The sequence below is a fragment of the Lampetra fluviatilis genome, chromosome 60 (assembly GCF_964198595.1).
Source record: "Lampetra fluviatilis chromosome 60, kcLamFluv1.1, whole genome shotgun sequence".
Classification (NCBI taxonomy): domain Eukaryota; kingdom Metazoa; phylum Chordata; class Hyperoartia; order Petromyzontiformes; family Petromyzontidae; genus Lampetra; species Lampetra fluviatilis.
This window is the reverse complement of record NC_136334.1, coordinates 8110577-8131423: the sequence shown is the minus strand read 5'-3', so window position 1 is coordinate 8131423 and position 20847 is coordinate 8110577. Positions and strand designations below refer to the sequence as shown.

The 20847-nt window shown below is 55.0% G+C and overlaps 1 protein-coding gene across 1 annotated transcript; it reads left to right on the top strand.

Annotated features, from left to right (window-relative positions):
* Positions 1-4026: 4026 nt before the first annotated feature.
* Positions 4027-20755, top strand: LOC144951001 (gamma-aminobutyric acid receptor subunit gamma-2-like). Its single transcript, XM_078881222.1, has 9 exons — positions 4027-4581; positions 8908-9056; positions 9826-9893; positions 15981-16201; positions 17100-17182; positions 19005-19142; positions 19263-19415; positions 19939-20159; positions 20389-20755. Exons 1-9 carry the CDS (start codon positions 4490-4492, stop codon positions 20719-20721), a joined length of 1458 nt encoding a protein of 485 aa, XP_078737348.1. The 5' UTR covers positions 4027-4489; the 3' UTR covers positions 20722-20755.
* Positions 20756-20847: the final 92 nt, after the last annotated feature.

Below are 20847 nucleotides of genomic sequence, written 5' to 3'. Positions count from 1 at the left end.
CATCAGTGAGCTCCTCCGGCAGGCAAGGCTGCGTTGGCTGGGTCATGTAGCCCGCATGCCCAGCCACCGCATGCCTAAACAGCTTTTGTTCGGCCGGATCGAGGGGGCTAAACGGGCGCGGCACGGGCTAGAGAAGAGATGGAGTGATGTGGTACAGGAGGACGTGGAGCTGAGTGGACTTGCCGATGACTGGTACCAGCGGTGTCAAGATCGGCCTCAGTGGAGGAGGCTCGTGAAGGACGCTACTGGGCAGTTGGAGGCAGTCGCCCTCCAACAACAACGGAGGGCGGAGGAGCGACGCTCACACCAACGAGCGGAGCGCCGGGTGGCTAAAGCACAGCAAGTTGGCACAGTAGGGGGCACAGGTGGTGCATCAGCCAGTCATCTCGGTCATCTCGGTCAGTCGACCCGTGGCACCTGGGTCTGCCCCGTGACCTCCTGCCAGCGGGCGTTCGACACTTCACGTGGCCTCAAGGTGCACATGGCCTGGCACAAGCGTCGTGGTGACGTCACCGCCACTTAGTGGCGAATGGCGGTTGTTGTGTGTGAGACTGTGTGTGTTGCCTGTGTGTGTGTGTCTGTGTGTGTGCCTGTGTGTGTGTGTCTGTGTGTGTGTGTGCTGCCTGTGTGTGTCTGTGTGTGTGTGCTGCCTGTGTGTGTGTGTCTGTGTGTGTGCCTGTGTGTGTGTGAGACTGTGTGTGTGTTGCCTGTGTGTGTGTCTGTGTGTCTGTGTGTGTGCCTGTGTGTGTCTGTGTGTGTGTGTGCTGCCTGTGTGTGTGCCTGTGTGTGTGTGTCTGTGTGTGTGCCTGTGTGTGTGTGTCTGTGTGTGTGCCTGTGTGTGTGTGTGTCTGTGTGTGTGTGTGTCTGTGTGTGTGTGTGCTGCCTGTGTGTGTGTCTGTGTATGTGTGCTGCCTGTGTGTGTGTGTGTGCTGCCTGTGTGTGTGTGTGTGCTGGAGAGGGAACCCGCTCAGACATTCACGATTTGAATACCGTGAGACGTCCAGCAGCAGCAGCAGCAGCACCGGGAGGTTTTGCCAGAAGTTGTGAAGAGATCCAACTGCTTCGGCTCAGGGTGATATGATTGATTTTACCCCTTTGCATGAAAACCATTTAAATTGTTGATTACTTTAAGTGAATATTGTATCATCGTTAGTATCTGTGGGGGTTATTTATTTCATTCTTTCTCGTGTGGGGGCTCACCTCAACGTTTATTAAATCAAATTCGACAGAACCCAACTGAATGACATTGAGGCAACGAAAATATTTAATTGGTGATGACTGTTCAAAGATTACACCTAGCTGCAATCGTCTTCTTGGTTCTTTCGGTAAAGTCACGTAGAAGGGAAGTAATAAAATAATAAAAATAAAACATAATAAAACAATTCTCACGACGTTTACGGCTACAACGCAAGCAGCCGTCTTCATGTGAAGAATGAGACACTGCCAAGCTAGGAGCTTATATATAAGCTGAGTTGGAGGTGGAAGAAGAAGAGAGCCTTAACAAAAGAATGTGCATATCAAGAGGAATTTAGCATATTCATGGGAAATGCGTAGGAGGTGGGCGGGGGGGTTTCAAAGTCATATTATGCCCATGCATTATGCAGGATCAGCAGCACCAAAGGGAGGGGTGGGTAGCATTAACAAAGGGAGGGCATGTTAATAGTATGTAGAAGCAATGACACATGTGAATGGGAGAGCGGTGGCAGGAGATCCGCAGCGGAGCAAATAATGCATTCCCTGTGGAGAACACAAGATACACAGTTAATGCCAGTGAGTGGACTGCGGTCTGAAAGTCACCATCAACGTGAACAACAATCAGTTAAGATCCGAAGTGGTTTATTACGTCCTTCCAATGATTGCTGAGCCAGTATCCATCTTCTCGGTTGAAATTGTCTCTGTGTTTGTATATGTGGACATATACAATGTGTGGAATCCATCTTCTCGGTTGAAATTGTCTCTGTGTTTGTATATGTGGATTCATATTTTTGGTTATTTCGGTAAAGTCGTGTAGAAGGGAAATAATAAAATAATACAAACATTAAACAATAAAAATTCTCACGAAGTTTCGACTGCAACACAAGCAATCATCATCAGGTGTGAAATCCACAGCAAGAAAATGTTCTTGCTGTGGATTTCACACCTGATCTTGACACCACTGGTACCAGTCAACGGCAAGTCCACTCAGTTCCACGTCCTCCTGTACCACATCACTCCATCTCTTCTCTAGCTCGTGCCGCGCCCGTTTAGTCTCCTCGATCCGGTCGAACAAAAGCTGTTTAGGCATGCGGTGGCTGGGCATGCGGGCTACATGACCCAGCCAACGCAGCCTTGCCTGCCGGAGGAGCTCACCAATGGGAATTTGTCCAGATCTTTCAAGGATTTGTGAGCTCCTCACACAATCCAGCCTGGTTAAACCCAGGATGGATCGTAGGCAGGCCAGCCTAAATGTTTCTAACCGGCGAAGATGCTCCATTAGAGGGGTCCACGTTTCGCAAGCGTAGAGAAGGGAGGGAATGACTGTGGCCGAGAAGACCTGAAGCTTCGTGCGGAGCAACAGACCAGGTAGCCTCAACACAGCGTTACGCAACTAATTAAAATATAATGCCGCTCAACTGATTCGGAGTGCGACCTCTGCTGTTTAAACGGAGCCGGTCATGAGCACACTGCCCAGGTATGGGAAACTCTCCACTCTCTCCACAACTGCCCCATCACCGATTGGGAGTTCAGGGGGTGGAGTGCCCGATGGTACAAAATACCCAGGCAGGTGCTTCGTTTTGGTGGGGCTGATGGTAAGGCCCCACCTCTTAGTGGCATGCTCCAGTTTCAGCAGCAGCGCCTCCAATTCCTCCTCTGAGTGAGCTGCAATTACCAGGTCGTCGGCATACATAACGTGGTTGACCAATAGAGAGCCATCCTTTGACTGCACCTGGGCATCGATAAGCCTCCCATTATATCTGTACCAGATGGAAATCCCTCCGGTGCAGCTATTGAAGACGTCACGAACTACGTGGTCGAAATAGATGTTAGATAATGTGGGAGCCAGAGGACATCCCTGTCGCACCCCAAGGTGTACAGGGAATGGCTCTGACTCCCGGCCACGTAGTTTTACCCGGGCCCACTCACCATCATGAAGGTCCTTAATGATCGTGAGCAGAGGGTCAGGGACTCCGAAAGCACGAAGAACAACCCAGAGCCCAGTCCTACTGATGGTATCATAGGCCTTGACCAGGTCAATAAAGCAGAGATGTAGGTCTTGTTGGAATTCCCTACACCTCTGCTGTAGCAGACAGACAGAAAATATGGCATCTGTGCAGGACCGCCCTTTCCTGAAACCGCATTGGGGCTCCGCAAGCGTCTCCTCAGCGTGCCTAGCAAGGCGATGTTGAATAATCCTTGCCAGGACCTTTCCCGGCACACTGAGGAGTGAGATGCCCCTATAGTTGTTACAGTCTGTGCGGTCTCCCTTCTTAATGAGGGGGACCACCAGTGCATCCTTCCAATCCTGCGGAACCTGTCCAGTGGCCCAGACTGTTGCTATGCTGTCATATCATGACATGACACACAGACACACACACAGATACACACATAGATACAGACAGACACACACACATACAGACACACACACAGACACACACGCACACACAGACACACACACAGACACGGCAGGCTCTTCTCTCTCACACACAACACAAAGGATGTCAACCTCATTGGTATTCAGAGTGGAGTGCCAGCAGCAGCCATTGCCGATATAACCCGACATCCCTTGCCAGCAGCAGAAGCCGCTACAACCTTCAAAGTCATCACCACCACCGTCACCACCGCCGCCACCACCACCACCGCCACCACCAGCAGCAGGGCGAGGAGCTGTGTGTGTGGATGTTTGTGGCGAGTGAGCGAGACGAAGCTCCGCGCGTCTTCAAGCTCCGTGCGACCAGCAGCCCGCAGCGGATCGCGTCGCTTTCTCCGCCCTGCTGCTGCTACTGTGGTCTCGTCTCGTCGGGGGGGGGGGGGCAAGGGGATTGAGGAAGGAGGTGGAGGAGGTGGTGGAGGGTGAAGGAGGAAGAGAGTTGGGGGGGGGGTCACTGGAAACCAGAATTGTTGTTGACATCCGAATAAACAACAGCAGCAGCAGGAGGAGAAATCACCACTAACAACATCACCACGAACAACATCACCACGAACAAGGAGCCTGCGGCGGTGGTGGTGGTGGTGCTGTGGTTGTCTGCTAGAGCGACGTAGCAGCAGTAATAGTTGTAGGAATAGTCGTCGTCATCATCATCATCGTGCGTCCATAACGTCCGCGGACGTCAGCAGGCACCGAGTTGACATCTGCTCGCGCTGGTCACCAGCGCGCTCTTCACGTCGCTGCGATAGCGGACAGAGGACTGTGGGTGCGGACGAGGAGCTTGGTGATGATGTGAGACGGACAGACAGAGAGACACACAGAGAGAGACACAGAGAGAGAGAGAGAGGTGAGAGTGATGGGTCTATGACAACTGCAGTAGCCAGCCGTGTCGAGTTTCACGAGAAGATGCTCATTCTACTCCTTCTCCTGTTCGTCATGCATCTACATCGTGTCTGGTAAGAACGGATTGTCTGTGTCGTGTGTGGGTCTGTGTGTGTGTCTGTGTCGTGTGTGGGTCTGTGTGTCTGTGCGTGTCGGTGTGTGTTGTGTGTGTGTGTCAGTGTGTGTGTCAGTGTGTGTGTTGTTCGTGTGTGTGTCAGTGTGTCTGTGTCAGTGTGTTTGTCTGTGTCGTGTGTGGGTCTGTGTGTGTGTCAGTGTGTGTCTGTGTCGTGTGTGGGTCTGTGTGTCTGTGCGTGTCGGTGTGGGTCTGTGTGTGTCAGTGTGTGTCAGTGTGTGGTGTTCGTGTGTGTGTCTGTGTGTGTGTCTGTGTGTGTCAGTGTCGTGTGTGGGTCTGTGTGTGTGCGTGTCGGTGTGGGTCTGTGTGTGTGTCAGTGTGTGTGTTGTGTGTGTGTTGTTCGTGTGTCTGTGTTCGCGTGTTGCAGACAGAATCTCGCTTTGTCGTGAAATTTTACAAAATTTAGGGGAGGAAATTATTCGCCGAAATCATCGAGTTGACGATTTTTGTCTCTGCGTGCGTGTGTTATAGGGTGTGTGTGTGTGTTATAGGGAGTGTGTGTGTGTTATAGAGAGTGTGTGTGTGTTATAGGGAGTGTGTGTGTGTCATAGGGAGTGTGTGTGTGTGTGTGTCATAGGGAGTGTGTGTGTGTTATATGGAGTGTGTGTGTGTGTTATAGAGTGTGTGTGTGTGTCATAGGGAGTGTGTGTGTGTCATAGGGAGTGTGTATGTTATAGAGTGTGTGTGTGTGTTATAGGGAGTTTGTGTGTGTGTGTTATAGGGAGTGTGTGTGTGTCCATAAGGAATGGTGAGCCCATGATGTTGTGTCTGTGTGTGTCTGTGTGTGTGTCTCTCTATGTCTCTGTGTGTGTGTCTGTGTGTGTCTGTGTGTGTGTCTCTCTATGTCTCTGTGTCTGTGTGTGTCTGACATGGGGAGCGGTGGGGCAGCGGTTAGCGCTGCGCTACGAACCCGGCGACCCGAGTTCGATTCCCGCTCACGGCCAACACCGGTGACGATTCTCCAATTATCCCCGAGTGCTGCGTATAATCGTCGCCACTGGGGAGACAAAGGCGGCCGGGCGTGGTGGTGACCAACCCACCCCCTCGTGTGCCGTGCCGGCCTTCGTAGGTGCTCGCTGACAGCACTTGCCCCAGGCTACACGGGGGATCTTTGTCTTTGTTGGCTAAGGATTGGTTAAGAACCATCAATGACAGCCCCTAATCGATGGTGATGCATTGCTGTGCGGTGTGGCTGTGGGTTCGCCTTCATCGTGAATAGCCAGTGGCGTGTACGTGTGTGGTGTGTGTGGTGTGTGTACGTGTGTGTGTGTGGTGTGTGTGTGTACGTGCGTGTGTGTACGTGTGTGTATGTGTGTACGTGTGTGTGTACGTGTATGTGTGTACGTGTGTGTGCTTGTGTGTACGTGTGCGTGCGTACGTGTGTGTGTGTGTGTACGTGTGTGTGTGCGTGTGTGTGTACGTGTGTGTGTGTGTACTGTGTGTATGTGTGTGTATGTGTGCTTGTGTGTGTACGTGTGTGTGTACGTGTGTGTGTGCGTGTGTGTACTGTGTGTACGTGTGTGTATGTGTGCTTGTGTGTGTACGTGTGTGTACGTGTGTGTGTACGTGTGTGTATGTGTGCTTGTGTGTGTACGTGTGTGTACGTGTGTGTGTACGTGTGTGTGTGCGTGTGTGTGTGTATTTGTGTACGTGTGTGTGTGCTTGTGTGTACGTGTGTGTGTACGTGTGTGTGTACTGTGTGTACGTGTGTGTATGTGTGCTTGTGTGTGTACGTGTGTGTGTGTATGTGTGTGTACGTGTGTGTATGTGTGCTTGTGTGTGTACGTGTGTATGTGTGCTTGTGTGTGTGTGTACGTGTGTGTGTGTGCTTGTGTGTGTACGTGTGTGTGTATGTGTGTGTGTACGTGTGTGTATGTGTGCTTGTGTGTGTACGTGTGTGTGTGTGCTTGTGTGGTGTTGCGAGAATCGTGTGCGTCACTCGTAAATTAATAAATGTCGATCACAATTTATGAATTCTGCTTTGTGAACATCATCCACGATACATTGCGATGTGTCCGTTGTGTCGTATGTTGTGTCGTCTGTTGTGTGTTGTGTTGTGTGTTGTGTTGTGTGGTGTGTGCGTTGTGTCGTCTGTTGTGTCGTGTGTTGTGTTGTGTCGTGTGTCGTGTCTGTTGTTGGCGATTATTGGCTCAGCATTGAGTCGAATCCATTATGTAAATTGTGTAGGTGGTGTGTCAATAATGTGGTGTGTGTGTACGTGGTGTGTGTGTAGGTGGTGTGCGTGTGTGCGTGGTGTGTGTGTGTGTACGCGGTGTGTGTGTGTGTACGTGGTGTGTGTGTGTACGTGGTGTGTGTGTAGGTGGTGTGCGTGTGTGCGTGGTGTGTGTGTGTGTACGTGGTGTGTGTGTGTGTACGCGGTGTGTGTGTAGGTGGTGTGTGTGTGTGTGTACGTGGTGTGTGTGTGGTTCGTGTGTGTGTGTACGTGGTGTGTGTGTACGTGGTGTGTGTGTGGTTCGTGTGTGTGTGTACGTGGTGTGTGTGTGTACGCGGCGTGTGTGTGTAGGTGGTGTGTGTGTGTGTGGTGTGTGTGTGTACGTGGTGTGTGTGTGTGTACGTGGTGTGTGTGTGTACGTGGTGTGTGTGTGTACGCGGCGTGTGTGTGTAGGTGGTGTGTGTGTGTGTACGTGGTGTGTGTGTGTACGTGGTGTGTGTGTGTACGTGGTGTGTGTGTGTACGCGGCGTGTGTGTAGATGGTGTGTGTGTGTGTGGTGTGTGTGTGTACGTGGTGTGTGTGTGTGTGTACGTGGTGTGTGTGTGTACGCGGCGTGTGTGTGTAGGTGGTGTGTGTGTGTGTGGTGTGTGTGTGTACGTAGTGTGTGTGTGTAGGTGGTGTGTGTGTGCGTGGTGTGTGTAGGTGGTGTGTGTGTACGTGGTGTGTGTGTGTAGGTGGTGTGTGTGTGGTGTGTGTGGTGTACGCGTGTGTGGTGTGTGTACGTGGTGTGTGTGCGTGGTGTGTGTGTACGTGGTGTGTATGTGTACATGTTGCGTTGTGAATATAATTGTGAATATCATTGAGATTCGTTGTGATGTGAGGAGTTGGGTGAGTTGGTGAAGGAGCGAGTTGGTGGGTGGGTGAGTCGGTAGGAGGCTGACAGGACCGATTCAAATCATTATTACTGGCTAACACCAATTAGAGAATCCATTGAAATTGCGAAAAATGCAAATAATTTCAATCGCTGTGACAGAGACAGGCTTCGTGCGGCCTGGAAGCGTATTATTAAATAATACATCTTACAATTACAATTCCTTATAGGGGGAAACACATACTAATTAACTGATTACTCACGAAGTCTGTAATTACAATAACCCCTCTCCCCCCTCCTCTGATCTCTGCACCTGATTAGGTATCGCGATTGGGTTCAGTTATTAGATAACACACAACTCCCTATAGGGGAACCATAACAATGAACTGATTACTGATCAATTACATACTGGTAGGAACCTTCTGGTTACACCAGCCCACAGGGGATTATTGCGTCCGTCCGTCCGTCGTGAAGGGAGGGGCTGGGTGGGGAGGGGAGGGTGGAGAGGGGCTGGGTGGGGAGGGTAGGGCTGGGTGGGGAGGGGCTGGGTGGGTAGGGTGGGGAGGGGCTGGTCACCCAGTGGTGCCCTTATAAAACTCAACGTTTAACCTACTCACGCCGGCTTGTGCCCGCCCTCACAGTCGGGCATATTTGCGGAATACACCACGCCGCCGTTGACCCTGCAGGCCATTGACCGAGCAACCCAACGTTCCTACCAGCTCCCTCCGCAGCAGGGATGTGTTTAACCCCCCCTCCTCCGCCTTTGATCTCTGCACCTGAATGGTCAAATGATGACGTCACCAGTCTGGCAAATCGCCCGATGCTGTTGCTGGTTGTAACTACCAGCGAAACGTCGCACTACTCAGATTGTCAATGTTGCGGATTCACTCTTCAACACACCGGTGGTATGCTAAAGTAGTGAACTATTATGTCTTGTGTCAACGTGTGACACTTTTTTATATTCTTGGTTCTTTCGGTAAAGTCACGTAGAAGGGAAATAATAAAATAATAAAAATAAAACAAGATAAAATTATCACGACGTTTCGGCCACAACGCAAGCAGCCGTCCTCAGGTGAAGAACGGGTCTGTCGGAAAGACGGCGTCCTAATGAACGAAAGTGTGACACTTTGTTTACTGATTGGCCGTGCCCACTCACCCCCGCTGCTGCTGCGTGTGTGGTGTGTGTGATGTGTGTGTGGTGTGTGTGGTGTGTGTCGTGCCAGCAATGGGAAGATCGAGAGCGACGACTACGAGGACCTGACGCTCAACAAGACGTGGGTCCTGGCCCCGAAAGTCTACGAGAGTGACGTCACGCAGATCCTCAACCGCATGCTGGAGGGGTACGACAACAAGCTGCGCCCCGGCATCGGAAGTGAGTCAACATCATCAACATCACCGCCACCATCATCATCATCAACATCACCATCATCAACATTACCATCACCATCATCACCACCATCATCAACATCACCGCCACCATCATCAACATCATCACCACCACCATCAACTTCACCACCATCATCAACATTACCATCATCAACATCATCAACATCATCGCCACCATCATCAACATCACCGCCACCATCAACTTCACCACCATCATTAACATCACCATTATCAACATTACCATTATCAACATCACCAACATCATCAACATCACCAACGCCATCAACATTACCATTATCAACATCACCAACATCACCACCATCATCAACATCACCACCATCATCAACATCACCATCATCAACATCACCATCATCAACATTACCACCATCATCAACATTACCACCATCATCAACATTACCACCATCATCAACATCACCATCATCAACATTATCACCATCATCAACATCACCAACGTTATTAACATCACCACTACCATCAACATCACCACCACTATCACCACCACTATCACCACCACCACCGCTATCACCACCACCACCACCACTATCACCACCACCGCTATCACCACTATCACCACCACCACGTCCACCACCACCACCACTATCACCACCACCACCACCACCACTATCACCACCACCACGTCCACCACCACCACCACTATCACCACCACCACCACCACTATCACCACCACCACCACTATCACCACCACTCCAGCTGACCCCGCTCCTGTCCCGCAGTGCGACCCACCAAGGTGGAAGTGGACATCTTCGTCAACAGCATCGGCCCCGTGTCCGCCATCAACATGGTAAGAAGCCAAGGCAAAGCTCCCCCGTGTAGCCTGCTGCTAGGGCAAGTGCCGTTAGCGAGCAGCAGCAGCTATTCATTCGTCCGCCTTTGTCTCCCCGTTCGCGCTGTTTACGTGGCGGAGGTGCCCAGCGTGCGTCAGGGTCGGGATCCAGCCGGTGACCTCCCGTACACCGGGCGAGGTCGTTAACATCTCCACAATTCGTGCACGGGACACGGTTTGGTAAATCAGCGCTCGCTTTGCGGAGGGAGGGAGAGAGATCGAGAGGAGGGGAGCAGAGAGAGAGAGCTGTGTTCACGCAGAGCTCCAGGCCCTTACCTCTAAACACTTTCATTTCGTCACTATTTTTTCACCAGTGAGTGTTCTTCTTTACACGCATTTGTATCATTCGTTTTGTTTGTCTCTTCGTTCTTTGCTGCGTTTCACTGCTTCGGGCGTGGGGGCTTCGCTCGCTGCAGTCCACTGGCGGCGTCTCTGCTCTCTGCACAATCCCCGAGATCATTTCACAGCCACAGCGCCTTTTTCCCCATTTTATTTTGAGTTTTCCTAAAACTATTGGAGTTTGTGATATTCCATTTTGTTTCTTTCGTTTCGGTGTGTTCCACGTGGACACGCCGCCGGTGCAGTACCACACACACGAGTCGCTGTGAGTGGCTGTGAGTGCAGGGGATGCAGTGCACCCCCGACTCCATCCCCTTTGGACCCCCCTTGCTAAGTTTGTGAGCGTGTTCACAATGTTCATCATGTCGTGTGTTGTCGCTCCCTCTCCGATGTTTCTGTTACTTCCCTTGCCGCGAGTCACCGTCACACACCGCGCTCTCTGGGCCCTCCCATTCGCGTGCGAGGTCGGTCGTTCTCAACACCCTGTAGTTTGTGTCACGCGGCTCGTTTTGTTTGCTATGCCACTGAAGGTGATTAACTATTATTTTTAATGTCTCTCCGAGGGAGCTCTGTGTGACAGTGCGCACAGTTTTAAGACGTCGTCAAAACACACCACGTGATAGACGAACCACGATAGACACACCACGTGATAGACGCGTCACGTGACAGACGCACCACGTGACAGACAAGCCACGTGATAGACACACCACGTGATACACACACAACGTGATAGACGCACCACGTGATAGACACACCACGTGATCGACACACCAGGTGAAAGACACACCACGTGATAGACACACCACGTGATAGACACACCACGTGATCGACACACCACGTGACAGACACACCACGTGATAGACACACCACGTGATAGACCGTCTTGCACCAAATGTTTTGCCACCTCGACCAGGTCGTAGTTGGGGGTAGGAAGAGCCACGTGGCTTCCTACACACAGCCAGGCTGCAGCTGCCAATCTTGCTGGAGTCATGGGACCCTCCACTCAGGCCCCTGCTCCTAGCCCAGCCCCCGCAGTGGGCAGCAGCAGCAGCAGCGACTTCTGCTGCTTCCGTCGTGCGAGTGCGGCATCCGTTGCTTCGCCTCGAGCACCACCACCACCATCGAGGCCCCGGCGACCGTCGTCCCACCAGCCTCCATCGCGCACGCGCGCGTAGAAAGGTGAACGGAAAATCCGATTTCTTCCCGATGACGGAGAGGGCGGCCCACACCGCCGTCGAGAAGGGGACGGCCATCGGCGGCCTCGACGTCCCACCGAAACCGCTGGCTACGTCGGCAGCACGAGTGGTCATCTCCAACGTGCCGCCCCACATCCCCGACAAGGGCGTGTTGGAGCGCGTGACCGAGCTGGGCCCTGCGGCTGCGGTGCAGAAGCCCTGCCCTGTAGCGCGTCCTGTAGCACGTCCTGTAGCATGTCCTGTCGCGCGTCCTGTCAAGAACAAGCACCGTGCGCCAAACCCACGTTCAGCGACCCCTTGAGCTTGAGTGGGTGCAGGGAGGCGGTGCGGAGGTTGTCCCCAAGGTCCCTTGCGAGGAGTCACGCCGCCTCGCTGTTTTCATCGGGGAGAGGCCGCCTGGCGTTTGAGGATGAGGGCGTCTGCGGAGGACAGCGTGGCGAGGGGAACCCTTCCACAGCCACCTTGACGGCACCTCCTGTGGTGTAGCGACCCTCGACCCCCGAGCTCATCCCCGAGACTGAAGTGGCGAAGGGCAGGGTGCTCGCGGCGACGGTCAAGGCCAGCGAGGTCACCACCCACCCGCACACCGGACGTGTGCGGCCCGGTCACCGACAAAGGAAAGATTCGGTGCCTGCACCTCCCGCAGCGATGCTTGGCCAGGACGCGCACTCGGCACGCCGGATTGTTCGCGGGGAGGCGGCTTGGGGACATGGGGCCCCTATAGGGAGCTACAGGGAGGGGCTCCTGGATGCCACTGCCTTGGTGGCCGTGTGGAGAAAGGTCCCTGGCCCGCATCTCTCTCTGGAGGCGGCTTTACTCTGGGCCGAGGGACAAACGCATCGGGGACCTCCGCCGCTCGAGTTCAGCGTCCACTTCACCCCGACGATCTTCGTCTTCAGGCCGCGGAACTGTGACGGATCGGGACCTGGGGTTGGCCACGTCGATTGACTCGTGGGCCATGCTCAGCTGGCCACCGACACGCCCACCGTGCTCCGGTGGGCGCCTCGGTGTGGCCGGAGCTCCGCCACCCGCGGCCGTGGCGGCCTTCGAGGAGCAGCGGGCGACGGAGGAGGCCGCGCGCTCCGTGGTGGAGGGTGGAGAGCCGCAGATGGAGCTCTCTGAGCTTTCATAGGAAGCTACGAGACGACCAGAAGTGATGCCGTGTTGTTAGAAACACGAGGGAGAGTGCGGTGGAGAGATGGAGAGGGGATTTCCGAGGCGTTTCCTGGTTGTGGTTGCTCTGTGTAAACGTGTTGCACCTCCCGCACTTAAAAGGCGGTGAGAGCAAACTCGAAAACAGCCAAAGAAGACCCCGGCACGATGAACGAGACAAATCGCCGAACAACTGAGCAGTCTCTCTCGTGCGCGCCTGTTCTGATCGGAGTGGGAGGGGGAGGGAGGGAGCGTGAGTCGAGAGTCGTCGTCGTCGTGACGAGGTGGACGGGACGAGGCAGCGCGTGACGAGCTGTCGCGCGTGCGTTCGGGGAGTGGACGTGGGAATGGGACTCGAATAGCGCGCACACACACACACGCACACACACACGCACATACACACGCACACACACGCACACACACACACATGCACACATACACGCACACACACACACATACACGCACACACGCGCACGCACTCACACGCACGCACACACGCACGCACACACACACGCACGCACACACACACGCACACACGCACACACACACGTACACACGCACACACGCACACACACACGCACACACGTACACACACACGCACATGCGCAGAGCATCGAGCGTGATTCACGGCGTCTAAAAATACTCTCCCCTGCTCTCTCTCCTCTCTCTCCTCGCTCCTTTTTTCAGAGGAAACAAGAAGATGCTCGGTGTAGTCGGCACTTTGCTTCGTTCATCATTTCGGTTTTTTTTTCAATGCTTTGCTTTATGTGCCCCCTACCCCCCTTTTTAAATGAAAGATTTCACAAAAGATGTCACGTTCTTCTCTCCTCCTCCTTACCCCTTCCCCCTCTCTCTACCCCCCCCTCTCCTCGCTCTCCCCTCTCACCCCTCCCCTCTCTCTCTCCATGCTGCACTGCACCAAACGGCCACCGTTAGCGACCGTGAAGTGGTCCAAGCGGGGTTCCTACGAAATCAAAACAATCACTCGCTGCCTGTGTAGGGTGGGTGATCGTGTGTCGCTGTGATTGAGTGTTAGTGTGTCATTGTGCGTGTGTGATTGTGTGTGTGTGATTGATTGTGTGATTGTGCGTGTGTGATTTGTGTGTGCGTGTGTTCGTCTGTGTGTGTGATTGTGTGTGTGTGTGATTGTGTGTGTGTGTGATTGTGCGTGTGTGTGTCTGTGTGTGTGTGTCTGTGTGTGGGGAGCGGTAGTGCAGCGCGCTGCGCTATGAACCTGGCGACCCGGGTTCGATTCCCGCTCACGGCCAACACCGCCAGTGACGATTATCTGAACCGGTCCTGGGCCTCCCCTAGGTCGCCTCAGCCTCAAATGAGTACCTGGTGCGGTGTGTAAATATCGCCACTAGGGAGACAAAGGCGGTCGGGCGTGGTGCTGGCCACCCACCCCCTCGTGTACCGTTCCGGCCTTCATAGGTGCTCGCTAACAGCACTTGCCCCTACAGTCTGTTAAGGCTATACGGGGGATCTTTGTGTGTCTGTGTGTGTGTGTGATTGTGTGTATGTGTGATTGTGTGTGTGTGTGATTGTGTGTGTCTGTGTGTGTGATTGTGTGTGTCTGTGTGTGTGTGATTGTGTGTGTCTGTGTGTGTGTGATTGTGTGTGTGTGTGTGATTGTGTGTGTCTGTGTGTGTGTGATTGTGTGTGTGTGTGATTGTGTGTGTCTGTGTGTGTGTGATTGTGTGTGTGTCTGTGTGTGTCTGTGTGTGTGTGTGTGATTGTGTGTGTGTGTGATTGTGCGTGCGACCTTGTACCTGTGGGGAGTCTGGTGGCGCCACGAACCCGGAGAGCCCGGTTCGATCCCCGCTCACGGTCAATACAAACATCGGTGATGAACATGTGAACTCAGTCTTGGGCCTCCTCTAGCTCGACTCAGCCTCAAATGAGTTACCCCAGACCCTGCTGATACTGACCACGTCAATGGACAAGGACACGCGCGTGTCGAACAACGACCACACGCACGCACGCGTTTGTGTGTGTGTCCCATGTGTGTGTGTGTGTGTCCCGTGTGTGTGTGTGTCCCGTGTGTGTGTGTGTCCCATGTGTGTGTGTGTGTCCCGTGTGTGTGTGTGTCCCATGTGTGTGTGTGTGCCCCGTGTGTGTGTGTGTCCCATGTGTGTGTGTGTCCCATGTGTGTGTGTGTCCCATGTGTGTGTGTGTGTCCCGTGTGTGTTTGTGTGTCCCGTGTGTGTGTGTCCCATGTGTGTGTGTGTGTCCCGTGTGTGTGTGTCCCGTGTGTGTGTCCCGTGTGTGTGTGTGTCCCATGTGTGTGTGTGTGTGTGTCCCGTGTGTGTGTGTCCCGTGTGTGTGTGTGTGTCCCGTGTGTGTGTGTGTGTCCCATGTGTGTGTGTGTGTCCCGTGTGTGTGTGTCCCGTGTGTGTGTGTGTCCCATGTGTGTGTGTGTGTCCCGTGTGTGTGTCCCGTGTGTGTGTGTGTCCCATGTGTGTGTGTGTGTGTCCCGTGTGTGTGTGTCCCGTGTGTGTGTGTGTGTGTGTGTCCCGTGTGTGTGTGTGTGTGTCCCATGTGTGTGTGGTGTCCCGTGTGTGTGTGTCCCGTGTGTGTGTGTGTGTGTCCCATGTGTGTGTGTGTGTCCCGTGTGTGTGTCCCGTGTGTGTGTCCCGTGTGTGTGTCCGTGTGGTGTGTGTGTCCCATGGTGTGTGTGTGTGTGTCCCGTGTGTGTGTGTGTCCCGTGTGTGTGTGTGTGTCCCGTGTGTGTGTGTGTGTCCCATGTGTGTGTGTGTGTGTGTCCCGTGTGTGTGTGCCCCGTGTGTGTGTGTGTGTCCCGTGTGTGTGTGTGTGTCCCGTGTGTGTGTGTCCCGTGTGTGTGTGTGTGACCCGTGTGTGTGTGTGTGTCCCGTGTGTGTGTGTGTGTCCGTGTGTGTGTGTGTGTCCCATGTGTGTGTGTCCCGTGTGTGTGTGTCCCGTGTGTGTGTGTCCCGTGTGTGTGTCCCGTGTGTGTGTCCCGTGTGTGTGTCCCGTGTGTGTGTCCCGTGTGATGTTTGTCACGTGTGTGTGTGTCCCGTGTGTGTGTGTCCCATGTGATGTTTGTCACGTGTGTGTGTGTCCCATGTGTGTGTGTGTCCCGTGTGTGTGTGTGTGTCCCATGTGTGTGTGTGTGTGTCCCGTGTGTGTGTGTCCCGTGTGTGTGTGTCCCGTGTGTGTGTCCCGTGTGTGTGTCCCGTGTGTGTGTCCCGTGTGTGTGTCCTGTGTGTGTGTCCCGTGTGATGTTTGTCACGTGTGTGTGTGTCCCGTGTTTGTGTGTGTGTGTGTCCCGTGTGTATGTGTGTCCCATGTCTGTGTCCCATGTGTGTGTGTCCCGCGCGTGTGTCCCGCGTGGCAGGAGTACACCATCGACCTGTTCTTCGCCCAGACGTGGCACGACAGCCGCCTGCGCTTCAACCACACCATGAAGGTGCTGCGCCTCAACAGCAACATGGTGGGCAAGATCTGGATCCCAGACACGTTCTTCCGCAACTCCAAGATGGCCGACACGCACTGGATCACGACGCCCAATCAGCTGCTGAGGATCTGGAACACGGGACGCGTTCTCTACACACTCCGGTGAGAGTGGGGGGGGGGGTCACGTGGTCTACACTCACCTGGTGAGAGTGTGGGGGGGGTCACGTGGTCTACACTCACCTGGTGAGAGTGGGGGGGGGGGTCACGTGGTCTACACTCACCTGGTGAGAGTGTGGGGGGGGGGTCACGTGGTCTACACTCACCTGGTGAGAGTGGGGGGGGGGGGTCACGTGGTCTACACTCACCTGGTGAGAGTGGGGGGGGGGGGGTCACGTGGTCTACACTCACCTGGTGAGAGTGGGGGGGGGGGGGTCACGTGGTCTACACTCACCTGGTGAGAGTGTGGGGGGGGGGGTCACGTGGTCTACACTCACCTGGTGAGAGTGGGGGGGGGGGGCACGTGGTCTACACTCACCTGGTGAGAGTGGGGGGGGGGGGTCACGTGGTCTACACTCACCTGGTGAGAGTGTGGGGGGTCACGTGGTCTACACTCACCTGGTGAGAGTGGGGGGGGGGGTCACGTGGTCTACACTCACCTGGTGAGAGTGGGGGGGGGGGGTCACGTGCTCTACACACTCCGGTGACTCGGCCTCAAACGAGTAAGTGGTGTGGTATGTCAGCATCGCCACTGGGGAGACAAAGGCGGCCGGCCGTGGTGAATCCAAGTCCCGGGCGAAGCCGGGTAGTAAAGCGAGTACAGTGTGTCATAAATCTTGTTCGGTAACTTCGGTTATAAACCTTTTCTGTTTCGGTCTCGGTCGAAAGTGAAGTTCAACTTTCGGTTTCGGCTTCGATTTCGTCCGAAAGTCAATTTTTAACTTTCGGTCTGGTTTCGGTTTCGGCCGAAACCAGAAATTCACCGGTCTGACTGTTCACCAAGTCGTCTGTCTGTCCGTCCCGCCGCCGCGTGTGTCTCGTGTGTCTGCGCGCTGCGCCGCAGGCTGACGATCCACGCCGAGTGTCAGCTGGCGCTCCACAACTTCCCCATGGACGAGCACGCGTGCCCCCTCGAGTTCTCCAGCTGTGAGCAGCCCCCCCTCCCTCCACACGCACGCACACGCACACTCAGCATGCATGCACGCACGCACACGCATGCATGCACACACACACGCATATGCACGCACACACACGCGCACGCACGCACACGCATGCATGCACACTCACGCATGCATGCACACACGCACGCACATGCAGGCACGCTCACACAAAACAAAGAACAAAGATCCCCCGTGTAGCCTTAACAGACTGTAGGGGCAAGTGCTGTTAGCGAGCAGCACCTGTGAAGGCCGGCACGGCACACGAGTCGGTGGGTAGTCAACACCACGCCCGACCGCCTTTGTCTCCCCAGTGGCGATGTTTACTACACACTTAGCGGGTACTCGTTTGAGGCCGAGTCGACCTAGGGGAGGCCCAGGACCGGTTCAGATAATCCTCACCGGTGTTGGTGGCCGTGAGCTAATTCGAACTTGAGTCACCACGCACACACGGACACCCACACACACAAACACACGGATACCCACACACACCCACACACACGGATACCCACGCACACACACACAGACACCCACACACACACACGCACACACGCACACACACAGACACCCACACACACACACACAGCACACACAGACACCCACACACAGACACCCACACACACACGGATACCCACGCACACAAACACACGGACACACAGACACCCACACACACAAACACACGCACACACAGACACCCACACACACACGGATACCCACGCACACAAACACACGGACACACAGACACCCACGCACACAAACACACGCACACACAGACACCCACACACACACACACACGGATACCCACGCACACACACACACGGACACCCACACACACAAACACACGGACACACAGACACCCACACACACACACACGGATACCCACGCACACACACACACGGACACCCACACACACAAACACACGGACACACAGACACCCACACACACACACACGGATACCCACGCACACACACACACGGACACCCACACACACAAACACACGGACACACAGACACCCACACACACACACACGGATACCCACGCACACACACACACGGACACCCACACACACAAACACACGGACACACAGACACCCACACACACACACACGGATACCCACGCACACACACACACACGGACACCCACACACACAAACACACGGACACACAGACACCCACACACACACACACGGATACCCACACACACACACACGGATACACACGCACACGGATACCCACACACACACACACGGACACCCACACACACAAACACACGGACACACAGACACCCACACACACACACACGGATACCCACACACACACGGATACACACACACACAAACACACGGACACACAGACACCCACACACACACACACGGATACCCACACACACACGGATACACACACACACACGGATACACACACACACACGGATACACACACACACGGATACCCACGCACGCTTCGACGACGACGACGATGTTGTTCATAATAAAAGTTTTTGGGTGAGATCGCGTTATGTATAAATGTGTCGTAATCCTCCACCCCCCGACACGGCCAATCGGCAAAAAAGTGTGACACGTTGAAAAAGACAAAATAGTTCACTATTTTAGCCTACCGGTGTGTTGAAGAGTAAATCAACATCATTTACAATTTTGAGTGCGACGTTTCGCTTGGAATTACATCCAACATCATCGGGCAATTCGTTAAACTGACGATGTTGTTGTTGTTGACGATGTTGTTGTTGACGATCTTGTTGTTGTTGACGATGTTGTTGTTGGCGATGTTGTTTGATTGTTGTTGTTGTTGTGCAAGACGGCTACCCGAAGGACGAGATCATCTACCGCTGGAGCAGCAGCTCCGTGGAGCTCGCCAACCAACAGAACTGGAAGCTCTACCAGTTCTCGTTCGTCGGCCTGCGCAACATCACCAACATTCTCAAGACTCCCTCCGGTACCACCCGCCAACACCACCACCACCGTCTACAGCCACAACCACAGCCACAACCACAACCACGATCTCAATCCACAGCCACAGCCACAACCATGATCTCAATCCGTGTCTCCGTGGCAGGTGACTACGTCGTGATGGCCGTGTACTTTGAGCTGGTGCGGAGGATGGGCTACTTCACCATCCAGACCTACATCCCCTGCATCCTCATCGTCGTGCTCTCCTGGGTCTCCTTCTGGATCAACAGAGACGCGACGCCGGCACGCACCGCCCTGGGTGGGCACGCAAATCCACGCACGGCGGCCACCACATTCCCAGCGGCCCCGAGATTGTGGCACACCTGGGGTCTCACCTGGGTGACACCTGGGGTGACACCTGGGGTCACACCTGGGGTGACACCTGGGGTCACACCTGGGGTGACACCTGGGGGTGACACCTGGGATGACACATGGGGTCACACCTGGGGTCACACCTGGGGTCACACCTGGGGTCACACCTGGGGTCACACCTGGAGTGACACCTGGGATAACACCTGGGATGACACCTGGAGTGACACCTGGGATGACACATGGGGTCACACCTGGGGTGACACCTGGGGTCACACCTGGGGTCACACCTGGGGTCACACCTGCACAGAACCTCAATTAGTGACTGTCACTCTCACGGTTCCCTCACTCAGCGACTCCACTCCTTCTCCCCCACTCCTCCTCCCCCACTCCCTCTCCTCCTTCTTTCTCTTCTCTACCTCTCTCACCCCCTCCTCTCTCGCGCTCCTTCCCCCCCCCCCCGCCCCGTGCAGGCATCACGACGGTGCTCACGATGACCACCCTGAGCACCATCTCGCGCAAGACGCTGCCCAAGGTGTCGTACGCCACGGCCATGGACCTCTTCGTCACGGTGTGCTTCTTCTTTGTCTTCGCCGCCATGATCGAGTACGCCACGCTCACCTTCTTCGTCATGCAGCAGAAGCAGAACGCCGGCAAGAAGCCCAAGGAGAAGCCCCCGCCACGACCCCCACAGGTAAGTGACGGGGACGGGGGGGGGGGGGCAGGGGGGTGGATAGACACCCACGGGGAGGTTTGTGATGGCCGAGTGAGAGACGCTGAGCCTCGACTGCTCAGATCGTCATGGTCACCACTTCCTCCTCAATCACTCTTGCAATGTCTCTCCTCTCTCTCTCCTCCTCCTCCTCCCTCCCCTCCTCCCACCACCACCACCCCCACCACCCCCTCCCTCACCTCCCACACAGAGCCACTACCACGGGCTGCTCAAGGTGCGCATGCGCTCCGAGCGTCTCAACAACGCCCTGGCTCCTTCGCGCCTCCTCGCCCCTCCCCCTCCCCCTCCGACGCCCCCCCCACTGCGGTCGGGGTGCCCCCCCGCCGGCGTCGCCGCCGACTGCCTCGAGGGAAAGGACTGCTCGGGGTTCTTCTGCTGCGTGGACGAGTGCCGGAGCGGCGCGTGGCGCCAGGGCAGGGCCCACATCCACATCGTGCAGCTCGACTCCTACGCTCGCATCTTCTTCCCCACCTCGTTCGCCCTCTTCAACCTCGTCTACTGGGTGACCTACCTGTACCTGTGACCGCTCCTCCGGCCGGCGCGTCGTGCGCGAGCGATTGCGGTGGGGGCGGTGGGGGCGGTGGGCGGCGTGGGGGGCAACTTGGGGGGAATGTTGTATATTGTGGCGGAGTGGGCGGCGGTGGGGATA

Coding starts and splice junctions, on each gene's coding strand:
- LOC144951001 (XM_078881222.1), top strand. CDS start 4,490: ATGACAACTGCAGTAGCCAGCCGTGTCGAGTTTCACGAGAAGATGCTC. Junction 9,057..9,825: donor GCTGCGCCCCGGCATCGGAA/GTGAGTCAACAT, acceptor CCTGTCCCGCAG/TGCGACCCACCAAGGTGGAA. Junction 19,416..19,938: donor GCCGGCACGCACCGCCCTGG/GTGGGCACGCAA, acceptor CGCCCCGTGCAG/GCATCACGACGGTGCTCACG.